The sequence below is a fragment of the Ascaphus truei genome, chromosome 11, assembly GCF_040206685.1.
Source record: "Ascaphus truei isolate aAscTru1 chromosome 11, aAscTru1.hap1, whole genome shotgun sequence".
Taxonomy (NCBI): Eukaryota; Metazoa; Chordata; class Amphibia; order Anura; family Ascaphidae; genus Ascaphus; species Ascaphus truei.
The window spans coordinates 57,218,423-57,244,105 of NC_134493.1; the positions used below are offsets into that span (position 1 = coordinate 57,218,423).

Sequence of the window (25,683 nt, forward strand, 5' to 3'; positions counted from 1 at the left end):
GGGAACGCGTCCCTTGCGGCGCGCTCCCTCCTCGCTTACCTATAGTACTGCAGCGGCAGCTGCGAAGATCCGCCCCCCGCTGATGCGCGCCTCACCGCTCCTGTTACAGAGCGCGTGCGCACCCGCTCCTTCTACGCACGGCCACCGAGCATAGCTCCGCCTCCTCAGACGCGCCGCACCTCCGCTGTGCGCGGTGCACGCGCATGACGGCGCGCAACGAGCCCCAGCTACGTGGCAAGTTTAGCAATGAGCTCTTGTTTCCTGCAGCCTATCCTTGGCATCTCCGGAGGCCCCGCCTCCGCTCCGCCCCCTCTCCTACTGGTTCCTGTCTCCTATAAAGGACTGCCTCTTCCTGTCATACTTTGCTGAACATAACCTTGTGTAGCCTTTGCGTGTGCCTGTCTTGTCCAGCCCAGTCTTGTCTTGTTCTCTGCAGTTAACCTCTCGTGTTCCGACCTGGATTTGGATTCTCTCTGGCTCTTGACCCCTGGCTTACGGATAACGACTACGAGTACCTCTCCAACCCCAGACCACAGGCTTACGGACTCCAACTACGTGTACCTCTCCAACCCACGGACCCCGGCAAGTATTGGATTAACCCTTTATACATACCCAGACCCAGCAACGCTGCAAACCACCTTCTGGGCTCGCCCTCGCTACTGTGGGTGTGTGGCATAGTCCTTCCCACCTCAGTGCCGGGGTCTGGTCTTGTTTGTGGGCTCGCGCAAGCGTTACAGGGAGCCCAGTGTTACCTGTGAGCCTCCCCAGGCCGTGTTTAGTTATCCATTTCCCAGGGTTTGGCAGCAGGAAGCATCTGGTAGAGTCGTTATTAAGGCCCAATAAAACCTTGGGATAGGTTTTACTCTTCTGCAGCTTCTGTTAGTGAGAGGGAGAGGGGCTTAGTGGGGGGCGGATTACACAGCAGAAGTGATCAGAAAGCAAATCGGAATATGCATTTTAGGGTTATTTTAACCCCTATGCTGCCACAGATTGCTTTGCATGTTGTAGGTATATTGCTTTACAATGCATTTCTGGCCCCACTGGCAGCAAAGGGTTAAGCTATGAGAGGCAAATGGCGTTAATAGGATCTTACAATATTACTGGTTCAATTCCCGGTGTTGGCTCCTTGTGACCTTGGGCAAGTCACTTTATCTCCCTGTGCCTCAGGCACCAAATACAAAGATTGTAAGCTCAGGGATCTGTGCCTGCAAAATGTCTCTGTAACGTGATACGTAAAACTAGCAGCGCTATACAAGAACACGCTGTTATTATTACTGTAAGTTGATTGAGTGCGGTTATAGGAGAAAAGAAGGATGTCAGGATAATATAACAATACCTCTATCTCCCCGGTGATGTAAAAACGAGCATCATCTCGCGTGCATTTGTCAGGGTCATACCAATCCCGAACCAGAATATCCAGGTTCTGTAACACACAGTGCAAGGTATGGGGTATGGGGGGGGGGGGGGGAGCAGTATGTTTTGGGGCTGTAGGTGGTGGTTATATTTACAAACAGTTCACTCTGGAGAGGTGCGCCAGCTGCTGTTGGGATGCTAGTGTGAGAGTGCCGTCCTAGAGGAGAGCGGGGGCGAGAGCGGCATCCTAGGGGAGAGAGGGGGCGAGAGCGGCGTCCTAGGGGAGAGAGGGGGCGAGAGTGCCGTCCTGGGGGAGAGGGGGTGAGAGCGCCATCCTAGGGGAGAGAGGGGGCGAGAGCGGTGTCCTAGGGGAGAGAGGGGGTGAGAGCGCCGTCCTAGTGGAGAGAAGGAGTGAGAGCGCCGTCCTAGGGGAGAGAGGGGACGAGAGCGCCTTCCTAGGGGAGAGATGGGGCGAGAGCGCCATCCCAGGGGAGACAGGTGGCGGGAGCTCCGTCCTAGGGGAGAGAAGGAGTAAGAGCACCATCCTAGGGGAGAGAGGGGGCGAGAGCGCCGTCCTAAGGGAGAGAGGGGGCGAGAGCGCCGTCCTAGGGGAGAGAGGGGGAGAGAGCACCGTCCTAGAGGAGAGAGGGGGTGTAATATAAGAGCACACACTATAAGGGGAGTAATGCAAGAGAGCACTATAAGGGGAGTAATGCAAGAGAGCACTATAAGGGGAGTAGTGTAAGAGCGCGCACTATAAGGGGAGTAGTGTAAGAGCGCGCTATAAGGGGAGTAGTGTAAGAGCGCACTATAATGGGAGTAGTGTAAGAGCGCACTATAAGGGGAGTAGTGAAAGAGCGCACTATAAGGAGTAGTGTAAGAGCGCACTATAAGGGGAGTAGTGTAAGAGAGCACTATAAGGGGAGTAATGCAAGAGCACACTATAAGGGGAGTAATGTAAGAGCACACTATAAGGGGAGTAGTGTAAGAGCGCGCACTATAAGGGGAGTAGTGTAAGAGCGCGCACTATAAGGGGAGTAGTGTAAGAGCGCGCACTATAAGGGGAGTAGTGTAAGAGTGCACTATAAGGGGAGTAGTGTAAGAGCGCACTATAAGGGGAGTAGTGTAAGAGCGCGCACTATAAGGGGAGTAGTGTAAGAGCGCGCACTATAAGGGGAGTAGTGTAAGAGCACGCACTATAAGGGGAGTAGTGTAAGAGCGCACTATAAGGGGAGTAGTGTAAGAGCGCACTATAAGGGGAGTAGTGTAAGAGCGCACTATAAGGGGAGTAGTGTAAGAGCGCACTATAAGGGGAGTAGTGTAAGAGCGCACTATAAGGGGAGTAGTGTAAGAGCGCGCACTATAAGGGGAGTAGTGTAAGAGCGCGCACTATAAGGGGAGTAATGTAAGAGCGCACTATAAGGGGAGTAGTGTAAGAGCGCGCACTATAAGGGGAGTAGTGTAAGAGCGCGCACTGTAAGGGGAGTAGTGTAAGAGCGCACTATAAGGGGAGTAGTGTAAGAGCGCGCACTATAAGGGGAGTAGTGTAAGAGCGCGCACTGTAAGGGGACTAGTGTAAGAGCGCACTATAAGGGGAGTAGTGTAAGAGCGCACTATAAGGGGAGTAGTGTAAGAGCGCACTATAAGGGGAGTAGTGTAAGAGCGCACTATAAGGGGAGTAGTGTAAGAGCGCGCACTATAAGGGGAGTAGTGTAAGAGCGCGCACTATAAGGGGACTAGTGTAAGAGCACGCACTATAAGGGGAGTAGTGTAAGAGCGCGCACTATAAGGGGAGTAGTGTAAGAGCGCACTATAAGGGGAGTAGTGTAAGAGCGCACTATAAGGGGAGTAGTGTAAGAGCGCGCACTATAAGGGGAGTAGTGTAAGAGCGCGCACTATAAGGGGACTAGTGTAAGAGCACGCACTATAAGGGGAGTAGTGTAAGAGCGCGCACTATAAGGGGAGTAGTGTAAGAGCGCACTATAAGGGGAGTAGTGTAAGAGCGCACTATAAGGGGAGTAGTGTACGAGCGCACTATAAGGGGAGTAGTATAAGAGTGCGCACTATAAGGGGAGTAGTGTACGAGCGCACTATAAGGGGAGTAGTGTAAGAGCGCACTATAAGGGGAGTAGTGTAAGAGCGCGCACTATAAGGGGAGTAGTGTAAGAGCGTGCACTATAAGGGGAGTAGTGTAAGAGCGCGCACTATAAGTTGAGTAGTGTAAGAGCGCGCACTATAAGGGGAGTAGTGTAAGAGCGCGCACTATAAGGGGAGTAGTGTAAGAGCCCGCACTATAAGGGGAGTAGTGTAAGAGCGCGCACTATAAGGGGAGTAGTGTAAGAGCGCGCACTATTAGGGGAGTAGTGTACGAGCGCACTATAAGGGGAGTAGTGTAAGAGCGCACTATAAGGGGAGTAGTGTAAGAGCGCGCACTATAAGGGGAGTAGTGTAAGAGCGCGCACTATAAGGGGAGTAGTGTAAGAGCGCGCACTATAAGGGGAGTAGTGTAAGAGCGCGCACTATAAGGGGAGTAGTGTAAGAGCGCACTATAAGGGTAGTAGTGTAAGAGCGCTGGCTTAGAAGACCCTTTACCTGTAAATGCTGTAATGAATATTCCTCCCCCATATGCAGGTACATCTGAAAGCACAGAGACTGTATTACATGTCTTCCCCTCAGCTCCAGAGACCCCTATATACCAGCCATAAGAGCCTCTTATTACCCCAGCCTGCTCGGGCCTTCTTACCTCCATATAGTCCAGCTCCGTCTCCTTCAGGTTGGAGGCCACATTGAAAATCTGGAAGATCCCAACAAGGAACAAGATGAACTTTCTCACCTTTTACTGCCCCTTACCCCCCGTCACACGGCTGCCCTCTATACAGTGTTAGTATATCGCCCAGCTGTTTGCCCCGGGGTCTCCCCATGTGATATGATGTTATTACACGGGAGTGAGCCATGGTGTCTGACATGGTTCCTCTGTAGCTCGATACTCCACGTGGAACCTGCTCATGGTCATTGCTTACCAGGTGGGAGCTGAGGAACATGGATAATGCAGACAGCTTAATGCTGGTCTCTCTGTCACCCTCAATATCCAGCGAGCCCTCTGTGTCCAGAACATACACTGCCACCTAGGGAGAGAGGGAGGTGGGGAGAGAGTCAGCGGCAGAGCCAGGGACAGGCTGTGGCACCGGGGCACAGAAAATGGCAGCCAGAGATCACACAGAGTCAACAGCAGAGCGAGGGTCAGACTGAGGCACAGGGGGAGAGGGTAAGTGACCGTGCCGGAGGTCACACAGCAGCAGAGCGAGGGTCAGACTGAGGCACAGGGTAGAGGGTAAGTGACCGAGCCAGAGGTCACACAGATCAGCAGCAGAATGTGCTTGCTGGGCTCACAAAGGCCACCTTTCTATGTGAAAAGGACTCCCAGTCGCCAGTGTAATGTGTTATATACACACACACACTTACTGTATTGTGGCACTTGCGTTCCCTGTTTTTCTGGGTTTCCTGTATTCAGTAGTGACATGGGAGAGGGGGTTTGGCCTGGTATTAAAGGGGTTACACCCCATTTGGCCACCCCCTGCTCTCACTTGGGAAGCAAGGGGTTAACTGGACTGTGGTCCAGTAATGTGTTTTTACCTTGCTTCAGAATCCAACTGTTTATTCCTCTGTAAAAATGTATTGTCTCATCCCAGTGTTTGCACCAACACATACACTGGGGTTGATGCGGGAGGGAAGGGGTTAATGTTAATTCAGTGATTATAGCCCTTTGTTTCCTTTTCCCGCCTTTTCAGGCTCCATTTTGCAGCCTTCCATAGGTCGCCATTGCAGCTCCATTGATTCCAATGGCAGATCTGGCGGTTTTGGGCCTGTTTCCAGCGAAGACCAGCAGGTGGCGTCCGAGAGGAGGAGCAGCGGTTTCCCATTGTAAGTCAATGGGGCCATTGACTTCAATGGGGATTCCTCAACGCCAACCTCCAGGAACAGGTTGGCAGCCATCCAAACCGCAGACCGCAAGAGCGGAAACATTTTCTAAAAGAGAGCTTTGATCACTGTTAGTTCAAGGTCAACGACAAGTGGCGTGGGAACCTTAGGTTCTAGGGCACCTGGGAATAAAATTCTTTTTGACCCTAGCTCCTAGGCCTCCCCACACTCGACCACCACCGGGTCCGAGAATCCAGGACCCCCGTAAAGGGTCGAGCTCAGGAAGAGGGTTGCGTCATTGACTTTAATGGCGGAGTGGAGGGCCCATTGACTCTAATGGCGGCGCGCGCCCATGTATTGCCTATGGCGGCGCCGGCCATTGATTCCAATGGGGAAAAGCCGCGTGGCGTTAAATAGGCTAAGTCCGAAACTGTAAAAAGGGTAAGTCCATATCTCCGGTTCTGGAAGGACCAGAGGGCTGGGATTTGGGTCGCATGTAGCCACGGTTCCGGCATAAATGCATGACCATTTCCAGCCCTCTCCGAACAACCAGACGGAGTATGGACAAATGTAAAGATTGGTGATTTTTCCCATAGCCGTCAATGGCGGCGTTTCCCCATTGAAAGCCTATGGCGGCGGAACCCATTGACTTCAACGGCGGAGTTGCTCCATTGAACGCCTATGGTGACGGAGCCCGTTGATTTCAATTGGGAAAGAGTGAAAAGCAGAGATTCATTTTTAAAGGGAAGAATCCTGTATTTAAAAAGTGTTTTAATCTGCATTTGTGTATCTCCGGTTCTGGGAGTCACAGAGGGCTGAAACTTGGCCACAATGGAGAGTCACTTCTGGCAGGAAGAACTGGCAAGTATCAGCCCACTGGGCCCAGCAAAACGGATTGTTTTAATATGTGAAGGTATTAAACTATGACTTGTATTTTGGGTCTGGGATAAAAACTCAGAGCCCATCTGGTATGGTAATGTCCAGGATAGCAGACCAAATGGTCTATCATAAACTCTTGATCAAAGACTCCCCCACCCTGCTTGTGTATGCGAGCCCAATGGAATGCAGGACATGGGTACTTGATACTAAGTGCTGTAATTCACACTTGGGAACAAAGGGCATCCTGGCCAAGCTAGAGTTGAAGACACCAGGCTTGTGGGAGGGGAAACGAAGACAAGAGCGCAACTAAATAACTCTAATGTATAATTAACCCAATCGCATGGGAGGGGGACTGAGAAATTAAGCCCCCTGATTAGAATAATATCCACCCAGTGGGCAGGTATTACGGTGCCCTCAGGTGAGGTGGCAAGGAGAGATTGGGTGCAGATAATTGTTCTCCAATGGCCTACACTCAATAGTAAGGTATAGATTGGAGATTGCATATAAACCAGTGTCCAGCCTATCCTCGATGGTCTTTGTGTCATTTCGAGATTGCTGCATGAATTGCTAATCGTGTAACCAGATTACTTCATCATTCAAACCCTAAGTAAGTGTATATTTCGCCTGTTATTTGTATATCGTGTGTGTTCACCTTTTTCAAGGAATAAATGGTATTTATCATATCTGTAACGCTTGCGCGAGCCCACAAACAAGACCTGACCCCGGGACTGAGGTGGGAAGGACTGTGCCACACACACACAGTAACGGAGGCGAGCCCAGAAAGTGGTTTGTAGCGTTGCTGGGTCTGGGTATGTAGAAAGGGTTAATCCAATACTTGCCGGGGTCCGTGGGTTGGAGAGATACACGTAGTTGGTGTCCGTAAGCCTGTGGTCTGGGGTTGGAGAGGTACTCGTCGTCGTTATCCGTAAGCCAGGGGTCAGGAGCCAGAGAGTATCCAAAAGTAAAGCCAGGTCGGTACACGAGAGGTTAACTGCAGAGAACAAGACAAGACTGGGCTGGACAAGACAGGCACACGCAAAGGCTACATAAGGTTATGTTCAGCAAGGTATGACAGGAAGAGGAAGCTTTTTATAGGAGACAGGAACCAGTAGGAGAGGAGGCGGAGTGGGGGCGGAGCCTCTGCAGATGCAAAGGATAGGCTGCAGGAGACAAGGGCTCACAGCAATCTTGACTCGCAGCTGGGGCTCGTTGCGCGACGTCACGCGTGCACGCCGCGCGCGGCGGAGGTGCGGCGTGACTGAGGGGGCGGAGCTAAGGTCTGTGACCTGGTAGAAGAGGCGCGGGTACGCACGCGCTCTGTAAACAGAGCGGGAGTGCGCGCACCAGCGGGGGGCAGATCGGAGGCAGCAGCCGCTGCGGTACTATTACGTAAAGAGGAGGAACCGCGCCGCAAGGGACGCAATCCCCGAATCCTCACAGTACCCCCCCCTTGAGGATCGAACTCCGGACGATCCATAAATGGCTTGTCTGGGTACCTGGCATGGAAGCGTCTGAGCAAGCCGGGAGCGTGAATCTGGTCACCGGAGACCCAAGAACGTTCTTCAGGGCCGAAACCCTTCCAGTGTACAAGGAACTGCACCTTCCCTCTGGAGATTCTTGAATCAATGACAGAGCGGATCTCGAATTCCTCTTGACCATGCACCAACACAGGAGGAGGAGGGGAAACAACATCAGGATACCTGGAACTCTGTTTGACAGATTTCAGAAGAGAGACATGGAATACCGATGGTATCTTCATAGAGGGAGGTAAGTCCAGGCGGTACGCCACAGGATTAACTTGTTCCAGGATCTTGAATGGTCCCAAGAATCTGGGAGCCAATTTTAAGGTAGGTGTCTTTAATCTGATGTTCCTTGATGAGAGTCCTACCTTGTCTTCTGTCTTAAACCTGGGCGCCTATCGACGATATCAATCTGCCTGGGTCTTTTGTCTCCGAACGGATTCCTGGAGAGTTCTCCGAATCTTATTCCATGACTCTTGAAGAGCATTGACACTGGCATCAGCAGCAGGGACTCCAGAGGTATTAGAAGAAATGGGAAGAGAGTTAGGGTGGTAGCCGTAATTGATGAAGAAGGGCGACTCTTGGGTGGATTCGTTTCTAAGGGAGTTATGTGCGAACTCAGCCCACGGTAAGAGCTCAGCCCAATTATCCTGTGTATCCGAAACAAAACATCTTAGATATTGTTCTAATGATTGATTTACCCTTTCAGTCTGTCCATTGGTTTGCGGGTGATACCCGGAAGAAAAAAGAAGCGAGATATTGAGTCTTTGAGAAAACGCTCGCCAAAACTTGGATACAAATTGAGATCAACGGTCGGATACAATTGAAACAGGAACCCCATGTATACGAAAGATTTCCTTGACGTAGATATCAGCTAGAGTTGCAGAGTTAGGGAGGCCCTTGAGGGGTATGAAATGGGCCTGCTTGGAGAACCTATCCACAATGACCAAGATGGTATTCATGCCATTGGAAATGGGCAGCTCCACAATAAAATCCATTGATAAATGGGACCAGGGGCGTTCAGGAATGGGGAGCGGGCGTAGCAGACCAGAAGGCTTTTTTCGAACGGACTTATTCCGAGCACAGATGGAACAAGATGAAACAAATTCCTTAATGTCGTTCAACATCTCTGGCCACCAGAAAGTACGTCTGATTAAGTCGGTGGTTCTTCTGATCCCAGGGTGACCGGCTGACCTGGAAGCATGACCCCACACAAGAATCTTTTGACGGAATTTGGTTGCCGCATATAGGCAGCCCTCAGGTACCTCCAGACCCTCTGGAATCCGGGTTTGAGAGTCCAGAATTTTGTCCAAAATATCGAAGGAATTAGCTGCAATGATCAATCTTGAAGGAAGAATAGTCTCTGGAACGTCGTCGGATCGGTCTCCGGGGATGAATTGGCGGGACAAAGCATCAGCCTTCAAATTTTTTGTACCAGGAATGTAAGAGATTACATAGTTGAATCTTGAGAAAAAAAGAGCCCAGCGAGCTTGACGGGAACCAAGGCGTCGAGCACCTTCAATATACAATAAATTCTTGTGGTCAGTAAGAATAAGGATTGGTTTCTCGGTACCTTCAAGAAGGAGTCTCCACTCTTGGAGTGCAAGTTTGATAGCCAAAAGTTCTCTATTCCCTACATCATAGTTGATCTCTGCGGGGGAGAATTTCTTGGAAAAGTAGCCGCATGGATGCAGGTGATCTTGAGGAGAACGTCTTTGGGAGAGCACTGCCCCGGCTCCAATATCCGAAGCATCGACCTCCAACGTGAAGGGAAGGGAGGGATCGGGGTGATGCAAAATAGGAGCGGTGGTGAAGGCCTTCTTTAAAGACTTGAAAGCAAGATCAGCCTCCGGAGGCCAGGAGGAAGGATCAGCATCTTTCTTGGTCAAAGCGGTGATAGGAGCAACCAGTGTGGAGAATTTATGGATGAACCTACGATAATAATTGGCAAATCCAAGGAATCGCTGTATGGCTTTAAGCGATGTGGGCTGGGGCCAATCTAATACCGCCCTTAGTTTCTCAGGATCCATGGAAAATCCCTTCTCGGAGATTATATAACCCAGGAAGGAAGTAGAATTTTTGTGAAACATACACTTCTCCATCTTAGCATACAGACGATTCTGGCGAAGCCGAGAGAGTACTAGCTTGGTATGCTGGATATGTTCAGGCAAGGATTTAGAAAAAATTAGTATATCATCAAGATATACAATGACGAATAAATTGAGAACATCACGGAAAATCTCGTTAACAAACTCCTGAAAGACCGCCGGGGCGTTGCAGAGTCCAAACGGCATTACTAGGTACTCATAATGGCCGTCGCGGGTGTTAAAGGCCGTTTTCCATTCGTCTCCCTCCCTTATGCGTATCAGGTTGTAGGCACCCCGGAGATCCAGTTTGGAGAAAATGGAGGCACCTTGGAGACGGTCAAACAGTTCAGATATGAGTGGTAACGGGTAACGGTTCTTCTGTGTTATTTTATTCAAGCCTCTATAATCAATGCACGGGCGAAGGGATCCGTCCTTTTTCTTTACAAAGAAGAACCCTGCCCCAGCAGGAGAGATGGAGTTCTTAATAAAACCTTTCTTTAAGTTCTCCTGGATATACTCGGACATGGCTCGGGACTCAGGAAGGGACAGAGGGTAAGACTTGCCTTTAGGCAGAACGGCACCAGGAATCAGATCAATGGGACAATCGAAGGGACGATGAGGAGGAAGAATCTCTGAACGGACCTTGTCGAAAACATCAAAAAATTCATGGTAGACTTCTGGAAGTAACCCCTTGGAAGGATCCGCAGTCTCTAAATCGGCAAGAGAGAGTGAAGTGAGAGCACAAGGAATGACACATGGGGTAGCCCAACGTATGGGTTGTTTATCAGTCCAGTCAATCACGGGATTGTGCAGTTGTAACCAGGGGAGGCCCAAGATTACCTGTACAGATGGTGAATGAATGACGTTCAACGAGATTTGTTCCTTGTGTCCATCCTTGGTGGAAAGGGTGAAGATCACGGTCTCCAGGGTGATAAAGGCAGGCTGGAGTGGACGGCCGTCTATCGCTTCGAGTCCTAAGGGAGTGGACTTCCTAAGCAGTGGGATCCGGTGTTTTATTGCAAAATTCTGGTCCACGAAATTTCCTCCAGACCCAGAGTCGATGAAGGCAAGTGCAGATGTATGAAAGTCCTTACCCTCCATTATGATAGGTAGAAGGATCCTTTTTGACAGATTCCCTTTGGAAGAGGAAGAAGAAGATATGGTATCCAAAGCAACTCCGTCATACCTTATAGACCGCTGACGTTCTCCCGGACGCGTAGGACAGCGATACGCCAAATGACCAGCTAGGCCACAATAAAGACATAGCCCCTCGCTTCTCCGGCGCTGTTTTTCCATAAAAGACAAATGGTGAGTCTCCAGCGGCATGGGGTCTGGTGCTTCAGGAACTGGAATAAAAGAAGGAGAGATAGGTATAGGTACCGGCGTATGTGTAATCCGGCGTTCACTTCGTCTCTCTTGGAGGCGTTGATCCACCCGTATACATGTAGAGATCAGATCCTCCAGGGCAGTGGGTCTTTCACGTGCAGCCAATGAATCCTTCACGGAGTCAGAGAGGCCATGCCAGAAGGCTGCAGTTAAAGCCTCGTCGTTCCAACCGGTCTCCGCTGCAATAATCCGAAACTCAAGAGCGTACTTTGCGACGGTCCGGTGGCCCTGGGTGATATGGAAAAGAGAAGAGACCGCAGTAGCCTTGCGGCCAGGAGTGTCAAAAACCTGCAGAAACCTTCTTTTGAAAGAAATAAAGTTATGCGTGAGTTCAGGCATTGACTCCCAGATAGGAGTTACCCAGGCCAGTGCATCTCCGGTTAACAATGAAAAAATAAAAGCCACTTTAGATCTATCGGTAGAGAAGCGAGAAGGGGTTAATTCAAAGTGGACGTTACATTGGTTCAGGAAGCCTCGGCATCCTAGGGGTTCACCCGCATACTGATTAGGTATCGGAAGACGTGGTTCCTGGGGTATGTTTCCCACTAGAGTAGCAACCGTTGTGGTTCGGCCCACCTCAGGGGGGTCAATGTTTGTTGGGCTGAACATACTGTAACGCTTGCGCGAGCCCACAAACAAGACCTGACCCCGGGACTGAGGTGGGAAGGACTGTGCCACACACACACAGTAACGGAGGCGAGCCCAGAAGGTGGTTTGTAGCGTTGCTGGGTCTGGGTATGTAGAAAGGGTTAATCCAATACTTGCCGGGGTCCGTGGGTTGGAGAGATACACGTAGTTGGTGTCCGTAAGCCTGTGGTCTGGGGTTGGAGAGGTACTCGTCGTCGTTATCCGTAAGCCAGGGGTCAGGAGCCAGAGAGTATCCAAAAGTAAAGCCAGGTCGGTACACGAGAGGTTAACTGCAGAGAACAAGACAAGACTGGGCTGGACAAGACAGGCACACGCAAAGACTACATAAGGTTATGTTCAGCAAGGTATGACAGGAAGAGGAAGCTTTTTATAGGAGACAGGAATCAGTAGGAGAGGAGGCGGAGTGGGGGCGGAGCCTCTGCAGATGCAAAGGATAGGCTGCAGGAGACAAGGGCTCACAGCAATCTTGACTCGCAGCTGGGGCTCGTTGCGCGACGTCACGCGTGCACGCCGCGCGCAGCGGAGATGCGGCGTGACTGAGGGGGCGGAGCTAAGGTCTGTGACCTGGTAGAAGAGGCGCGGGTACGCACGCGCTCTGTAAACAGAGCGGGAGTGCGCGCACCAGCGGGGGGCAGATCGGAGGCAGCAGCCGCTGCGGTACTATTACGTAAAGAGGAGGAACCGCGCCGCAAGGGACGCAATCCCCGAATCCTCACAATATCTCAGTCGTGTTCAGTTCAACCCAGGTATTTTTGTGTATAATACAACCTCTCATAAGTTACCGTGACAGGTAGCCTATGCCAGAGATAGATCAAAATGCCCAAAAATGGTCACCCTACGTTTCAGGGCCCTATGCGCCCACGGTAAACTCAAACGCTGACCTGGGCCGTGTGCAAAGACCAGGGCAACCAGCCACCCGCAGCGAGCCACTCTGGCTCCCGGATCGCGGCTGCGGTTTTCCTGCAGACTGGTCGGTGTCTCACTGAGTTGAGGCGGAGTGGAGGCGTACTTCAGTATCCCGTGATACCTTTGTTTATTTGGACAGTTGCTATTATAAGACGAGCTTTCAGGGGTTCTCCGCTCTTCCTCAGGTCAGCAATACAGATTTACAAAGACTCCATGAGCTTAATACAGATGCAAAAAAAGAAGAACAAAGCTACACATCTCAGGCAGAGGATGCAGAGAAGGAACATACGGACCGGGCAATAATGGATGAAAGGGGCAGTGAGACGCAGGACCCTACATCCATCAGCCGTGTGATGGGGGGTAAGGGGCAGTGAGGGGCAGGACCCTACATCCATCAGCCGTGTGACGGGGGGTAAGGGGCAGTGAGACGTAGGACCCTACATCCATCAGCCGTGTGACGGGGGGTGGGGGGCAGTGAGACGTAGGACCCTACATCCATCAGCCGTGTGACGGGTTTAGGGTCAGTGAGACGTAGGACCCTACATCCATCAGCAGTGTGACGGGGGGGTAAGGGGCAGTGAGACGCAGGACCCTACATCCATCAGCCGTGTGACGGGGTGGAGGGCAGTGAGACGCAGGACCCTACATCCATAAGCCATGTGATGAGGGGTAAGGGGCAGTGAGGCGCAGGACCCTACATCCATCAGCCGTGTGACGGGGGTGGGGGGCAGTGAGACGCAGGACCATACAGCCGTGTGACGGGGGTAAGGGGCAGTGAGATGTAGGGTCCTACATCCATCAGCCGTGTGACGGGGGGTAAGGGGCAGTGAGACGCAGGACCCTACATCCATCAGCCGTGTGATGGGGGGTAAGGGTGCAGTGAGATGTAGGACCCTACATCCATCAACCGTGTGACGGGGGTAAGGGGCAGTGAGACGCAGGACCCTACATGCATCAGCCGTGTGACGGGGTAAGGGGCAGTGAGACGTAGGACCCTACATCCATTAGCCGTGTGACGGGGGGTAAGGGGCAGTGAGACGTAGGACCCTACATCCATCAGCCGTGTGACGGGGGGTAAGGGGCAATGAGACGCAGGACCCTACATCCATCAGCCGTGTGACGGGGGGTGGGGGGCAGTGAGACGTAGGACCTTACATCCATCAGCCGTGTGACTGGGGGTAAGGGGCAGTGAGACGCAGGACCCTACATCCATCAGCCGTGTGACGGGGGGTGGGGGGCAGTGAGATGTAGGACCTTACATCCATCAGCCGTGTGACTGGGGTAAGGGGCAGTGAGACGTAGGACCCTACATCCATCAGCAGTGTGACGGGGGGTAAGGGGCAGTGAGACGCAGGACCCTACATCCATCAGCCATGTGACGGGGGGTAAGGGGCAGTGAGACGCAGGACCCTACATCCATCAGCCGTGTGACGGGGGGTGGGGGGCAGTGAGACGTAGGACCTTACATCCATCAGCCATGTGACGGGGGGTAAGGAGCAGTGAGACGCAGGACCCTACATCCATCAGCCGTGTGATGGGGGGTAAGGGTGCAGTGAGATGTAGGACCCTACATCCATCAACCGTGTGACGGGGGTAAGGGGCAGTGAGACGCAGGACCCTACATGCATCAGCCGTGTGACGGGGTAAGGGGCAGTGAGACGTAGGACCCTACATCCATTAGCCGTGTGACGGGGGGTAAGGGGCAGTGAGACGTAGGACCCTACATCCATCAGCCGTGTGACGGGGGGTAAGGGGCAATGAGACGCAGGACCCTACATCCATCAGCCGTGTGACGGGGGGTGGGGGGCAGTGAGACGTAGGACCTTACATCCATCAGCCGTGTGACTGGGGGTAAGGGGCAGTGAGACGCAGGACCCTACATCCATCAGCCGTGTGACGGGGGGTGGGGGGCAGTGAGATGTAGGACCTTACATCCATCAGCCGTGTGACTGGGGTAAGGGGCAGTGAGACGTAGGACCCTACATCCATCAGCAGTGTGACGGGGGGTAAGGGGCAGTGAGACGCAGGACCCTACATCCATCAGCCATGTGACGGGGGGTAAGGGGCAGTGAGACGCAGGACCCTACATCCATCAGCCGTGTGACGGGGGGTGGGGGGCAGTGAGACGTAGGACCTTACATCCATCAGCCATGTGACGGGGGGTAAGGGGCAGTGAGACACAGGACCCTACATCCATCAGCCATGTGACGGGGGGTAAGGGGCAGTGAGACGCAGGACCCTACATCCATCAGCCGTGTGACTGGGGTAAGGGGCAGTGATTCGTAGGACCCTACATCCATCAGCCGTGTGATGGGGTAAGGGGCAGTGAGACGTAGGACCCTACATCCATCAGCCGTGTGACGGGGGGTAAGGGGCAGTGAGACGTAGAACCCTACAAGGGGGTTGGGGGATGCGGGGGGGAGAAGGGATCAATTGTAAAATTCACAGAGAGACAGGGAGAAACATTACAAAAAATGATGGTAGTGGGTTGAAAACCCCATATCAGCATAAAGTCCTTTTTTTGTGTCAAAGTGTATTATCATTTTGCGTTCAAATGTTTTCCGTTCTTGCGGCTTTTCCATTTTCCATCGAGGATTTGGATTTTTCAGTTATTTATGGAATGATCTGGCTGTGGGAAGCAGTGTCCCCCTGGGGTGCAGTATCATCATGCTGTGTTATTATGTGTCTGTGCAGTGTCTCCCGTCTTCATGCTGTGTTATTGTGTGTCTGTGCTGTATCTTCATGCTGTGTTATTGTGTGTCTGTGCAGTGTCTCCCTTCTTCATGCTGTGTTATTGTGTGTCTGTAGTGTCTCCCTTCTTCATGCTGTGTTATTGTGTGTCTGTGCAGTGTCTCCCTTCTTCATGCTGTGTTATTGTGTGTCTGCGCAGTATCTTCATGCTGTGTTATTGTGTGTCTGTGCAGTATCTTCATGCTGTGTTATTGTGTGTATGTGCAGTATCTTCATGCTGTGTTATTGTGTGTCTGTGCAGTATCTTCATGCTGTGTTATTATGTGTCTGTGCAGTGTCTCCCTTCTTCATGCTGTGTTATTGTGTCTGTTCAGTGTTTCTCTTCTTCATGCTGTGTTATTGTGTGTCTGCAGTGTCTCCCTTCTTCATGCTGTGTTATTGTGTGTCTGTGCAGTATCTTCACGCTGTTTTATTGTGTGTCTGTGCAGTATCTTCATGCTGTGTTATTGTGTGTCTGTGCAGTATCTTCATACTGTGTTATTGTGTGTCTGTGCAGTGTCTCCCTTCTTCATGCTGTGTTATTGTGTGTCTGTGTAGTGTATCCCTTCTTCATGCTGTGTTATTGTATGTCTGTGCAGTGTCTCCCTTCTTCATGTTGTGTTATTGTATGTCTGTGCAGTGTCTCCCTTCTTCATGCTGTGTTATTGTGTGTCTGTGCAGTATCTTCATGCTGTGTTATTGTGTGTCTGTGCAGTATCTTCATGCTGTGTTATTGTGTGTCTGTGCAGTGTCTCCCTTCTTCATGCTGTGTTATTGTGTGTCTGTGCAGTGTCTCCCGTCTTCATGCTGTGTTATTGTGTGTCTGTGCTGTATCTTCATGCTGTGTTATTGTGTGTCTGTGCTGTATCTTCATGCTGTGTTATTGTGTGTCTGTGCTGTATCTTCATGCTGTGTAACTGTGTGTGTCTGTGCAGTGTCTCCCTTCTTCATGCTGTGTTATTGTGTGTCTGTAGTGTCTCCCTTCTTCATGCTGTGTTATTGTGTGTCTGTGCAGTCACCCTTCTTCATGCTGTGTTATTGTGTGTCTGTGCAGTGTCTCCCGTCTTCATGCTGTGTTATTGTGTGTCTGTGCAGTATCTTCATGCTGTGTTATTGTGTGTCTGTGCAGTATCTTCATGCTGTGTTATTGTGTGTCTGTGCAGTATCTTCATGCTGTGTTATTGTGTGTCTGTGCAGTATCTTCATGCTGTGTTATTGTGTGTCTGTGCAGTATCTTCATGCTGTGTTATTGTGTGTCTGTGCAGTATCTTCATGCTGTGTTATTGTGTGTCTGTGCAGTATCTTCATGCTGTGTTATTGTGTGTCTGTGCAGTGTTTCCCTTCTTCATGCTGTGTTATTGTGTGTCTGCAGTGTCTCCCTTCTTCACGCTGTGTTATTGTGTGTCTGTGCAGTGTCTCCCTTCTTCACGCTGTGTTATTTTGTGTCTGTGCAGTATCTTCATGCTGTGTTATTGTGTGTCTGTGTAGTGTATCCCTTCTTCATGCTGTGTTATTGTATTTCTGTGCAGTGTCTCCCTTCTTCATGCTGTGTTATTGTGTGTCTGTGCAGTGTCTTCATGCTGTGTTATTGTGTGTCTGTGCAGTATCTTCATGCTGTGTTATTGTGTGTCTGTGCAGTATCTTCATGCTGTGTTATTGTGTGTCTGTGCAGTATCTTCATGCTGTGTTATTGTGTGTCTGTGCAGTCTCCCTTCTTCATGCTGTGTTATTGTGTGTCTGTGCAGTGTCTCCCTTCTTCATGCTGTGTTATTGTGTGTCTGTGCAGTCTCCCTTCTTCATGCTGTGTTATTGTGTGTCTGTGCAGTGTCTCCCTTCTTCATGCTGTGTTATTGTGTGTCTGTGCAGTGTCTCCCTTCTTCATGCTGTGTTATTGTGTGTCTATGCAGTATCTCCCTTCTTCATGCTGTGTTATTGTGTGTCTGTGCAGTATCTTCATGCTGTGTTATTGTGTGTCTGTGCAGTATCTTCATGCTGTGTTATTGTGTGTATGTGCAGTATCTTCATGCTGTGTTATTGTGTGTCTGTGCAGTCTCCCTTCTTCATGTTGTGTTATTGTGTGTCTGTGCAGTGTCTCCCTTCTTCATGCTGTGTTATTGTGTGTCTGTGCAGTATCTCCCTTCTTCATGCTGTGTTATTGTGTGTCTGTGCAGTGTCTCCCTTCTTCATGCTGTGTTATTGTGTGTCTGTGCAGTATCTCCCTTCTTCATGCTGTGTTATTGTGTGTCTGCGTAGGCTCGTTCTGGATTGAATCTTTTGGCTGGTTTCACCGAGTGAAGAACGGGTATATTCACTGCTGCTGACCAGGGTTCTTCCGTTCTCGTTTTTGCCGGCGACGGTCGTTACGGTGGTCGGTGTTTAGATCCTGTGAGTTAGTCTCGATCAAGGAGGCACTAGCAGGTGGTCCTGTACCGGAAAGCTGACCTTTCCCATGAGGACGCAGAAGGAACATTGAGAGTACGCTAGCTTTGCGCCTTGATGGTCAGACTGAGGCACAGGGGGAGAGGTAAAGGGACTGTGCCAATGGGCAAGAGAGGCAAATGGCCATGCCAAATGTCACACAGAGATCAGCGGCAGTCACCAGCGTACAGTAGTAGTCTAGCCCGTCCTCACCTTGTCCCCATTCTGTTCCAGTATGAACGGCCTGCTCCAGATCCATATGCCCTTGGTGGTGCTGTCAGTCCCAGACTTCCACTCGAACCCCTGCAAGGGCTCGTCATCCGCCCCCAAGTTAAACTCTTCGCCCCTTTCCTAGAGATACAAATACATATTCTCAGAGGTCTCCCTAATCGCCAGCTCTCCTACCCACCTGTTTAATACCCTGCATCCTGTGATACGCCTCCCAGAGCAATCTGTACAGCCATTCATTAATCGCACTGTGCACAATACCTGGCACACTTTAGTACACCTGTACCTGGCACACTTTAGTACACCTGTACCTTACTGTTCAGGAAGGCAACAAAATAACAGTCTAGAAACCAATCAATCTGAATTCAAACTCGATGTCACAATTCTACCACTTCAACATCACTACTATCTTCTCGTGCTGAGACATAGACAAAGCAGATTCGCTGTGTTATTGGCCCCTAAATTAATGTGAGAAATATTAAGGAGAAAAAAAAAAAGGTGTGTTATACAGGCATACCCCGCTTTAAGGACACTCACTTTAAGTACACTCGCGAGTAAGTACATATCGCCCAATAGGCAAACGGCAGGTCGCGCATGCGCCTGTCAGCATGTCCTGAACAGCAATACCGGCTCCCTACCTGTACCGAAGCTGTGCGCAAGCGGGGAGACTATAGAGCCTGTTACAAATGCATTATTTACATCAGTTATGCACATATATGATGATTGCAGTACAGTACATGCATCGATAAGTGGAAAAAGGTCGTGCTTCACTTTAAGTACATTTTCGCTTTACATACATGCTCCGGTCCCATTGTGTACGTTAATGCGGGGTATGCCTGTAATGATACAATTTACTAGGACAACTAATGGTCAGCAATATGTACAATAAACATTCACACCTAGAGGTCTTCTTCAGAGATGGCAAACGTTCGGAGGGGACGTTGCTTTCTAATCACAATAGAGAGCTTCATAACAGTTGTAGAGAAGATTATATATGAACCCGACTTCCTCTGCTTTTATTAAGTTCCATTTTGTATAAAACTTGGTATTTTGAATGTCTGCAGACTCGAATAGTATCAGCTCATGGGTTTGAAATGCAAGGGGAGTTTGGAAATAGTTCATTAACAACAGCATATAATAAAGATCATATTTGGAAATTAGGAACGCCGGTAATCCTATAGATTAACATCTGCCATAGTAACAACCCCCCCAGTTTGCACACCCCTTATCTAGAAGACTAACCCGTATGGCACAGTTAGGAAGTAAAGATGTTGTATGTGGTTCTGGAGGACAGCAGTGTTATACATCCCCACACAAGTATCTATGCCAGGCGAGCTAACACACGTGGGAGGTAGCACGGGTAGGAGGTCATTTTTTTAGAAATAAATGGTCACTGTCTTCATTTCTCTGCATCTTATATAAAATCACAATACACAGAACTAATGGTTGCCATATGGTCATGCCAAGAACGGTGACCATATCAGGCATCGTGGAATAACCATGACTCATGCTAATAGTGTGTGTGTGTATGTGTGTATATATATATCCCAGTCTGGACAGGGCTGACACAGTAATGCTTGTAGCACATACAGTCTTGTCCTCCCTTGTGTGGGATCCTTCTCGCTCACCTGGCTTCGAAGGGCCCTTATGATATAGTTCATTAGAAACGATTTGCCCAGACGTTTCTCCCCGATCACACTCAGCACGAAGACGGGATAGCTCGATATCTCACTTCTCAGGAAACAGTCGTATACAGCAGATTCATTTAACTGAAGACAGCCGTCCCCATCTGTCCACACCAGCTGAATGGGGTATTCAGAGACTGGGGGCATAGGACTCTCCTGGAGACACAGAGGATGGGGTTAAGGGGGTGATATTAAAGTTCCCCATTTGTCCTAGAAATCCCAACCTTTCCCCCCATCCCTTCACAAGCCTGCTTCAGAAGAACTACGTTCCCTACGTGATACCTGTGACGGTAGGGGATATCTATCTATCTCTATATGTTTACTGTTGCCTGGTTCTAGCACTTCAGGGACCAGAGGGCTAACTTTATGTCCAGTTGGAAAGTTGAAGAGCCGTCTGCGACCTTTCCATGTAACTCTTTTAATGTTGCTTTTTTTAATGTTGCGTTTCTACCCACCAATCAGGGCCTGGGCACGGAGCAAGCACCTGGCCCTGAATATTGCAACATGGTGGGGTAAGGGTATAAACAGGTGGGGAGTTACTCCCTAGCAGTTCAATTCTGCTCAGTTCAGAGCCAGAAGAGTTGCAGAAGTTTACTGTAGCTAAGGGAAGCTGCAGTGTCCTCTCCTGTGCTGGTGCCAGGCCTGGAGTCCAGTTCAGGGAACATTGCAGGGGGAAGATCAGGGAAAATCTCTCTAGGGAGATCCCTGCGCATAGGACTATAGGTCACCCCAGCATTCCCCAGTTGGGAATGTTGTCTGTGTATCTGTATCGTTGTCGATTAATGTTTTCCAATCAATTAGTTTTATAAACGCTTGTGTTTCTGTCTGGCAATATTGATCCCTATTAGCCCTGGTCTCCTGTGACAATACCATTATAATTGCTCCCTCTCTGTGTCCTTCTGTCTCTGTTCCTTCTCGTTTCAGACAGAGTTGCAGGAAAGCCCAGGATGCCGGAGTCTCCCTGAAATTACTGGAGACTTGACAATCTGTACCAGACGACAGACTCTGCAGTCTGTGGCTCTCTCCATACACTCTCCAAACTTATGTTTTGCCTCCCTCTATCCCCTCACCCCAAACTGTACCCCTGCACCCCCTCCAAAGAGTCCAGTTTGGTATCGTACTCTCTTCTAATGCCACCATAACAATCCCCACCCCAGTCCTGGTCTATTCCACTCGCTGAAGACTTCCCGAACCTCTTTAGTTTTTTTCTCCTGCAATCCGAGCTGGATCTTGCCGATTAGATTTCCCAGTCTGTAGTCTGGTGCCAGTTGATTTTTAGGACACACCGCCCGGCACTCGGGGCAGTAGCATTCCTGTGGCCGTGATAGGGCCCAGCGTTTAGAAATGCATCTCCGGCAGAAGGTGTTTCCACAGGCGATAGAGACGGGTTCCTTGAGATCATCAAGGCACACGGAGCAGGTGATATCCTCCACCAGTGAGTACAAATTAGCTTCTTCACCCGGAGGCAGCGGAAGACTGTGGGTGTATACACAGGTAAATATAGCAATACAGGCACTACCCTACCAATAAACAGGGGAGGTTAACGTTGGTTAGAAATTGTGTTAAAAATATAATCATTGTTTTTATGACAGGTCAAGACCCCTGTGTCTGTGCTGATCTACATAGAGGGCGTAATTGGGTGGGGGGCTATCACTGATGGCCCACAAAGTGAAAAATGAGAAGGTGGAGTGATAGGGAGAGCAAGAAACAAAGGGACAGGGGGGGAAGAGAGCGAGAAAGAAAGGGACAGGGGGGAGAGAAAGAAGGGGACGGGGAGGGTGAGAAAGAAAGGAGGGGGAGAGAGGAAAATAGAGAGGGAGAGAGTCAGAGAGAGGGGAAGAATGAGAGACCCGGAAGACAACGAGAAAGAGAGAAACATGTGAGAGAGAGAGGGGGCGACGTGTGAGAGAGATAGAGGGGGCGACGTGTGAGAGAGATAGAGGGGGCGACTTGTGAGAGAGATAGAGGGGGCGACGTGTGAGAGAGATAGAGGGGGCGACGTGTGAGACAGATAGAGGGGGTGACGTGTGAGAGAGATAGAGGGGGCGACGTGTGAGAGAGATAGAGGGGGCGACGTGTGAGAGAGGGTAGTGGAAAAAGAGGAGAGAGAAATGAAACTTGCACATTAGCTCACGGGAAGGTATAAGCTGTCCAGGATGGGATCTTTTAAAGTTAGCAGTTGGTATATTCAGGGCCTGAATGCGTCTGCAAGTGCGTCTAAACCACAAGATCCAGACTTCATAAACATTTTGATGAACGTAGACATTTTTTATCCTACTCGAAACATGGATCCAATGGGAGGACATGTCTCTCATACCTATGGGTTATATGCAGCTCCTAGTACCAGCCCAAAAACACAAAGGTGTGAAACGAGGCCGTCATTCAGGAGGATCAAGAATATGGTACAAGAAGGAGCTTAACAGCCAAATAACCCCAATGAAGAGAGGAGATACCCACATGTGGCTACAAATAAAAGGCTCCATGTTCACCCATCTATACGACACATACCTATGTGCAGCATACATCCCCCCCTCCGACTCCCCATACTACAATCCAGACATCTTCGAGACCCTGCAGACAGAGGCAATCCACTTTCAGACCCTGGGTAAAGTGCTGATATGTGGAGACCTGAACGCCAGAACAGGCAGAGAACAGGACTACATATCTACAGATGGAAATAACTACAGCTTTGGAAATGACACATGTCATAGCTCTGTGACACGCCTAAGAACCAGCTATGACAGCGCAATAAACAAGAATGGTAAAGAGCTCCTAAACCTGTGTCTCAGTCTGGGACTGTACATTATCAATGCACGGACAGGAGGAGACTCTTTGGGTAGATACACATACAGCTCTGTGCTGGGCAGCAGCGTAGTGGACTACGCAATAACCGACATAGACCCACAAGACATCAGTGCTTTCATAGTCACACCAGCATCACCCCTATCAGACCACAATCACACCCTGATCTTTATTAAGGGACCAGGCCAACCAAGCACAACACAAAAACCCATCTCCAACCTCCGTACCCTGAAAGCCACATACACATGGACATAACAGTGTGACATACATAGAAACATCAACAGCTCAGAAGTGGGAAACCCGCTCCAAAGCTCCCAGAACACACACTACGAGCAGAACAAACACGGCGTAACCCGACAGTAAGAAATCTCAGCAAAATATTCCATCTAATAGCAAGGAAATCACACCTATGGGAATGTGTGAGAGGGGGGGGGAATGTGTGAGAGGGGGGGGGGGAATGTGTGAGAGAGGGGGGGGATGTGTGAGAGGGGGGGGGAATGTGTGAGAGAGGGGGGAGAATGTTTGAGGGGGGGAGAATGTGTGAGGGGGGGAGAATGTGTGAGAGAGGGGGGAGAATGTGTGAGAGGGGGGGGAATGTGAGAGAGGGGGGGAGAATGTGTGAGAGAGGGGGGAGAATGTGTGTGAGGGGGGGGGAGAATATGTGAGAGAGGGGGGAGAATGTGTGAGAGGGGGGGGGATGTGTGAGAGAGGGGGGGGAATGTGTGAGAGAGGGGGGAGAATGTGTGAGAGAGGGGGGAGAATGTGTGAGAGAGGGGGGAGAATGTGTGAGAGAGGGGGGAGAATGTGTGAGAGAGGGGGGAGAATGTGTGAGGGGGGAGAATGTGTGAGAGAGGAGGGTTTGGAAGGGGGGGGGAATACGCAGGGCCATGACCCCCCCCCCCCCCCCCACTCATTATCGCATGGCCCTGGTGGAGACTATGGAAATCCTCCCAGGTGAGATCTATACGCCGCACAGCCGTGGAATAAACTTCAGAGAAGGCTGATGTAGTGACTTATAAAAAAACATTTAATAAAACAGAGTGCAAACGGATCCTCTTGAAGCGTTTCGGCCCGTCAGGCCTTTGTCAAAAGAGTGATCCTTTTGAATCAAGAACATGCTTATATAGCAAGTGCAAGCTGCAACACCTGTGAACAAACCCAGAACAAATGGGTCACAGGTGTATGCCCCAACACTGCCAGTCTTCACATACAGAGTTAAAAACAATGGTGCAATTAAAAAGACCAATTATATCATTGGATAGGAGAGCATATAACATATAATAGTACAAAACATGTTAAACCAAAGTCAGTGATAAATTGGTCAAGAATAAAAACATACATATTAAAAACAATATGCACAAATGTAATAAAGTTATGATAATATTAAACTGCAATGTTACAAAGTATTATAAAGTACCCCGGATAAATGGAACAAAGTATCACAAGAGATAATGGAAAAAACCTTATATCACTATTGAAAATTTATATTGAATCTTTATCTAGTGGTTATATAAAGAAATATATAGAAATTGCAACCACCTATATGAATGAGAAAAAGGGGGAACAGGGAAAAGAAGGGAATGAGAATGGGGGGAGGGAAAAGGAAAAGGGTGGGAAGGGTAGGGGGTGGAACTGAGTGAGAAGGGAGGGGGGAAGGGGGGGAAAAAGAGGTGGGGGGAGAGGAAAAAGGGGGGCAAGGGGGGGAGGAGGGGGGGGAAAGGAAAAGGAGGGGGCAGGGGGGGGGGAGAGGAGAGGGAGAGGGGAGGGAGAAAAGGGAGAAGGGAAAAAGAAAAGTAAGGTGATGAAAAAAAATGAATAACAAAAATCCATAATATAAATAAATACATAAATCAATATAATGAACTAATCACCAAGAAAATGTTTCAGTTCCCATTCAACATTTAGGCTGTGAGGTTGTAATGTATTCAGGGAAAAGATCCATGACATCTCTTTCTTATTTAGTCGATTTAATCTATCGCCTCCTCTAATGTAAGAGGAGACGTGTTCAACCGCAAAGAATGAAAAATTCTTGAGACCACCAAATGGACATTGTACAAAATGTTTAGATAATGGAAGCAGTAAATCTTTTTTGTTTATTAATCTAATGTGTTCCGATATTCGAATATATAGGGATCTGATTGTTCTGCCCACATATTTATATTTACATCCACATGTGATCACATAGACAACGTAGCTTGTTTGACAATTAATGAAGGTGTTGATCTTGTGTTTACCATCTGGGAACAGAGTGTGTACTCTTTTTGTTGGTACAGCAAATTTACAACATTTGCAGAAACTGCATCTGTAAAATCCTTTTGGTATGTTACCTACACGAGGTTGGGATGGTGATTTGAACATGCTTCTGGAAATAGATGAAGCTAATGGGTTGGCCCTTCTGAATGCAAATCTGGGTCCATGTGTTGTAAATATATCCAAATCTTTGTCCAACTTTAGTATATTCCAATGTTTGGACACTATGGGGCCTATGCAGAGAGCAGCGCTATTTCGAAATTCGCCATTTTTTGGAGAAAATCGCGCAGAAAGCAGCAGAAAATGGCGAGTTCCGAAAAACGCGCCAATTTTTCTTTTCTATTTGTAAAACTCGCCTCGCGGCTGGCGAGAACCTCAATCTCGCCAGTTTTAAAAATATCCGTATGCAGAGAGGCGCGAACGGCATCTAGCGGCTGTTCGCGCCAATAAAATTGCGCGATTGTCTCCGTTTTGCCTCGCCAAAAAAAACTGCCGCTCGCGGCCATTGCAAAGGGAAAAAAAAAGGCGCGAATTTGTTTTAACACATTTCTGAAGCGCGCATCTCGCCAATTTAAACTCGCCACACGCATCCATGTTAAACATAGCAGAATTCGCACTTTTCTGCATATGGAGATTAAAACTGTCCAAAAAAGCTTCTTTTTAATAAATTCGCCAATTTTAAAATTCGCTGCTCTCTGCATAGGCCCCTATCTGTCTAATTTGTGACGCCTGTTTGCTAAATTTTGTAATGAATAAAGGAGTATCTTGAAGAGTTGTTTTTTTGTTTCTAGTGTTCTTTTTTAATAAATCAACACGGTCTACAGATTCAGCATTAAGAAGAGCCAAGTCTACATCAACTTTATTATATCCTCT

General features: G+C 49.4%; 1 protein-coding gene across 2 annotated transcripts in view; it reads right to left on the minus strand.

Annotated features, from left to right (window-relative positions):
• The window catches only part of LOC142463594 (RING finger protein 112-like), a 67,102-nt gene that overhangs the window by 17,058 nt on the left and 24,361 nt on the right, over positions 1-25,683 (minus strand). The window contains exons 1-9 of one of the 2 annotated variants that reach the window (XM_075566541.1): positions 22,267-22,465; positions 20,952-21,234; positions 19,702-19,914; positions 18,059-18,196; positions 4,374-4,478; positions 4,097-4,147; positions 3,946-3,990; positions 1,337-1,423; positions 753-876 (exon numbers count right to left, since the gene is read on the minus strand). In XM_075566541.1, the coding sequence (XP_075422656.1) occupies positions 753-876; positions 1,337-1,423; positions 3,946-3,990; positions 4,097-4,147; positions 4,374-4,478; positions 18,059-18,196; positions 19,702-19,914; positions 20,952-21,234; positions 22,267-22,283 (1,063 nt within the window). In that variant the 5' untranslated portion in view covers positions 22,284-22,465. Of the gene's footprint in view, positions 1-752; positions 877-1,336; positions 1,424-3,945; positions 3,991-4,096; positions 4,148-4,373; positions 4,479-18,058; positions 18,197-19,701; positions 19,915-20,951; positions 21,235-22,266; positions 22,466-25,683 lie in introns of those variants that run through there. The other variant, XM_075566540.1, reaches the window with a different exon arrangement.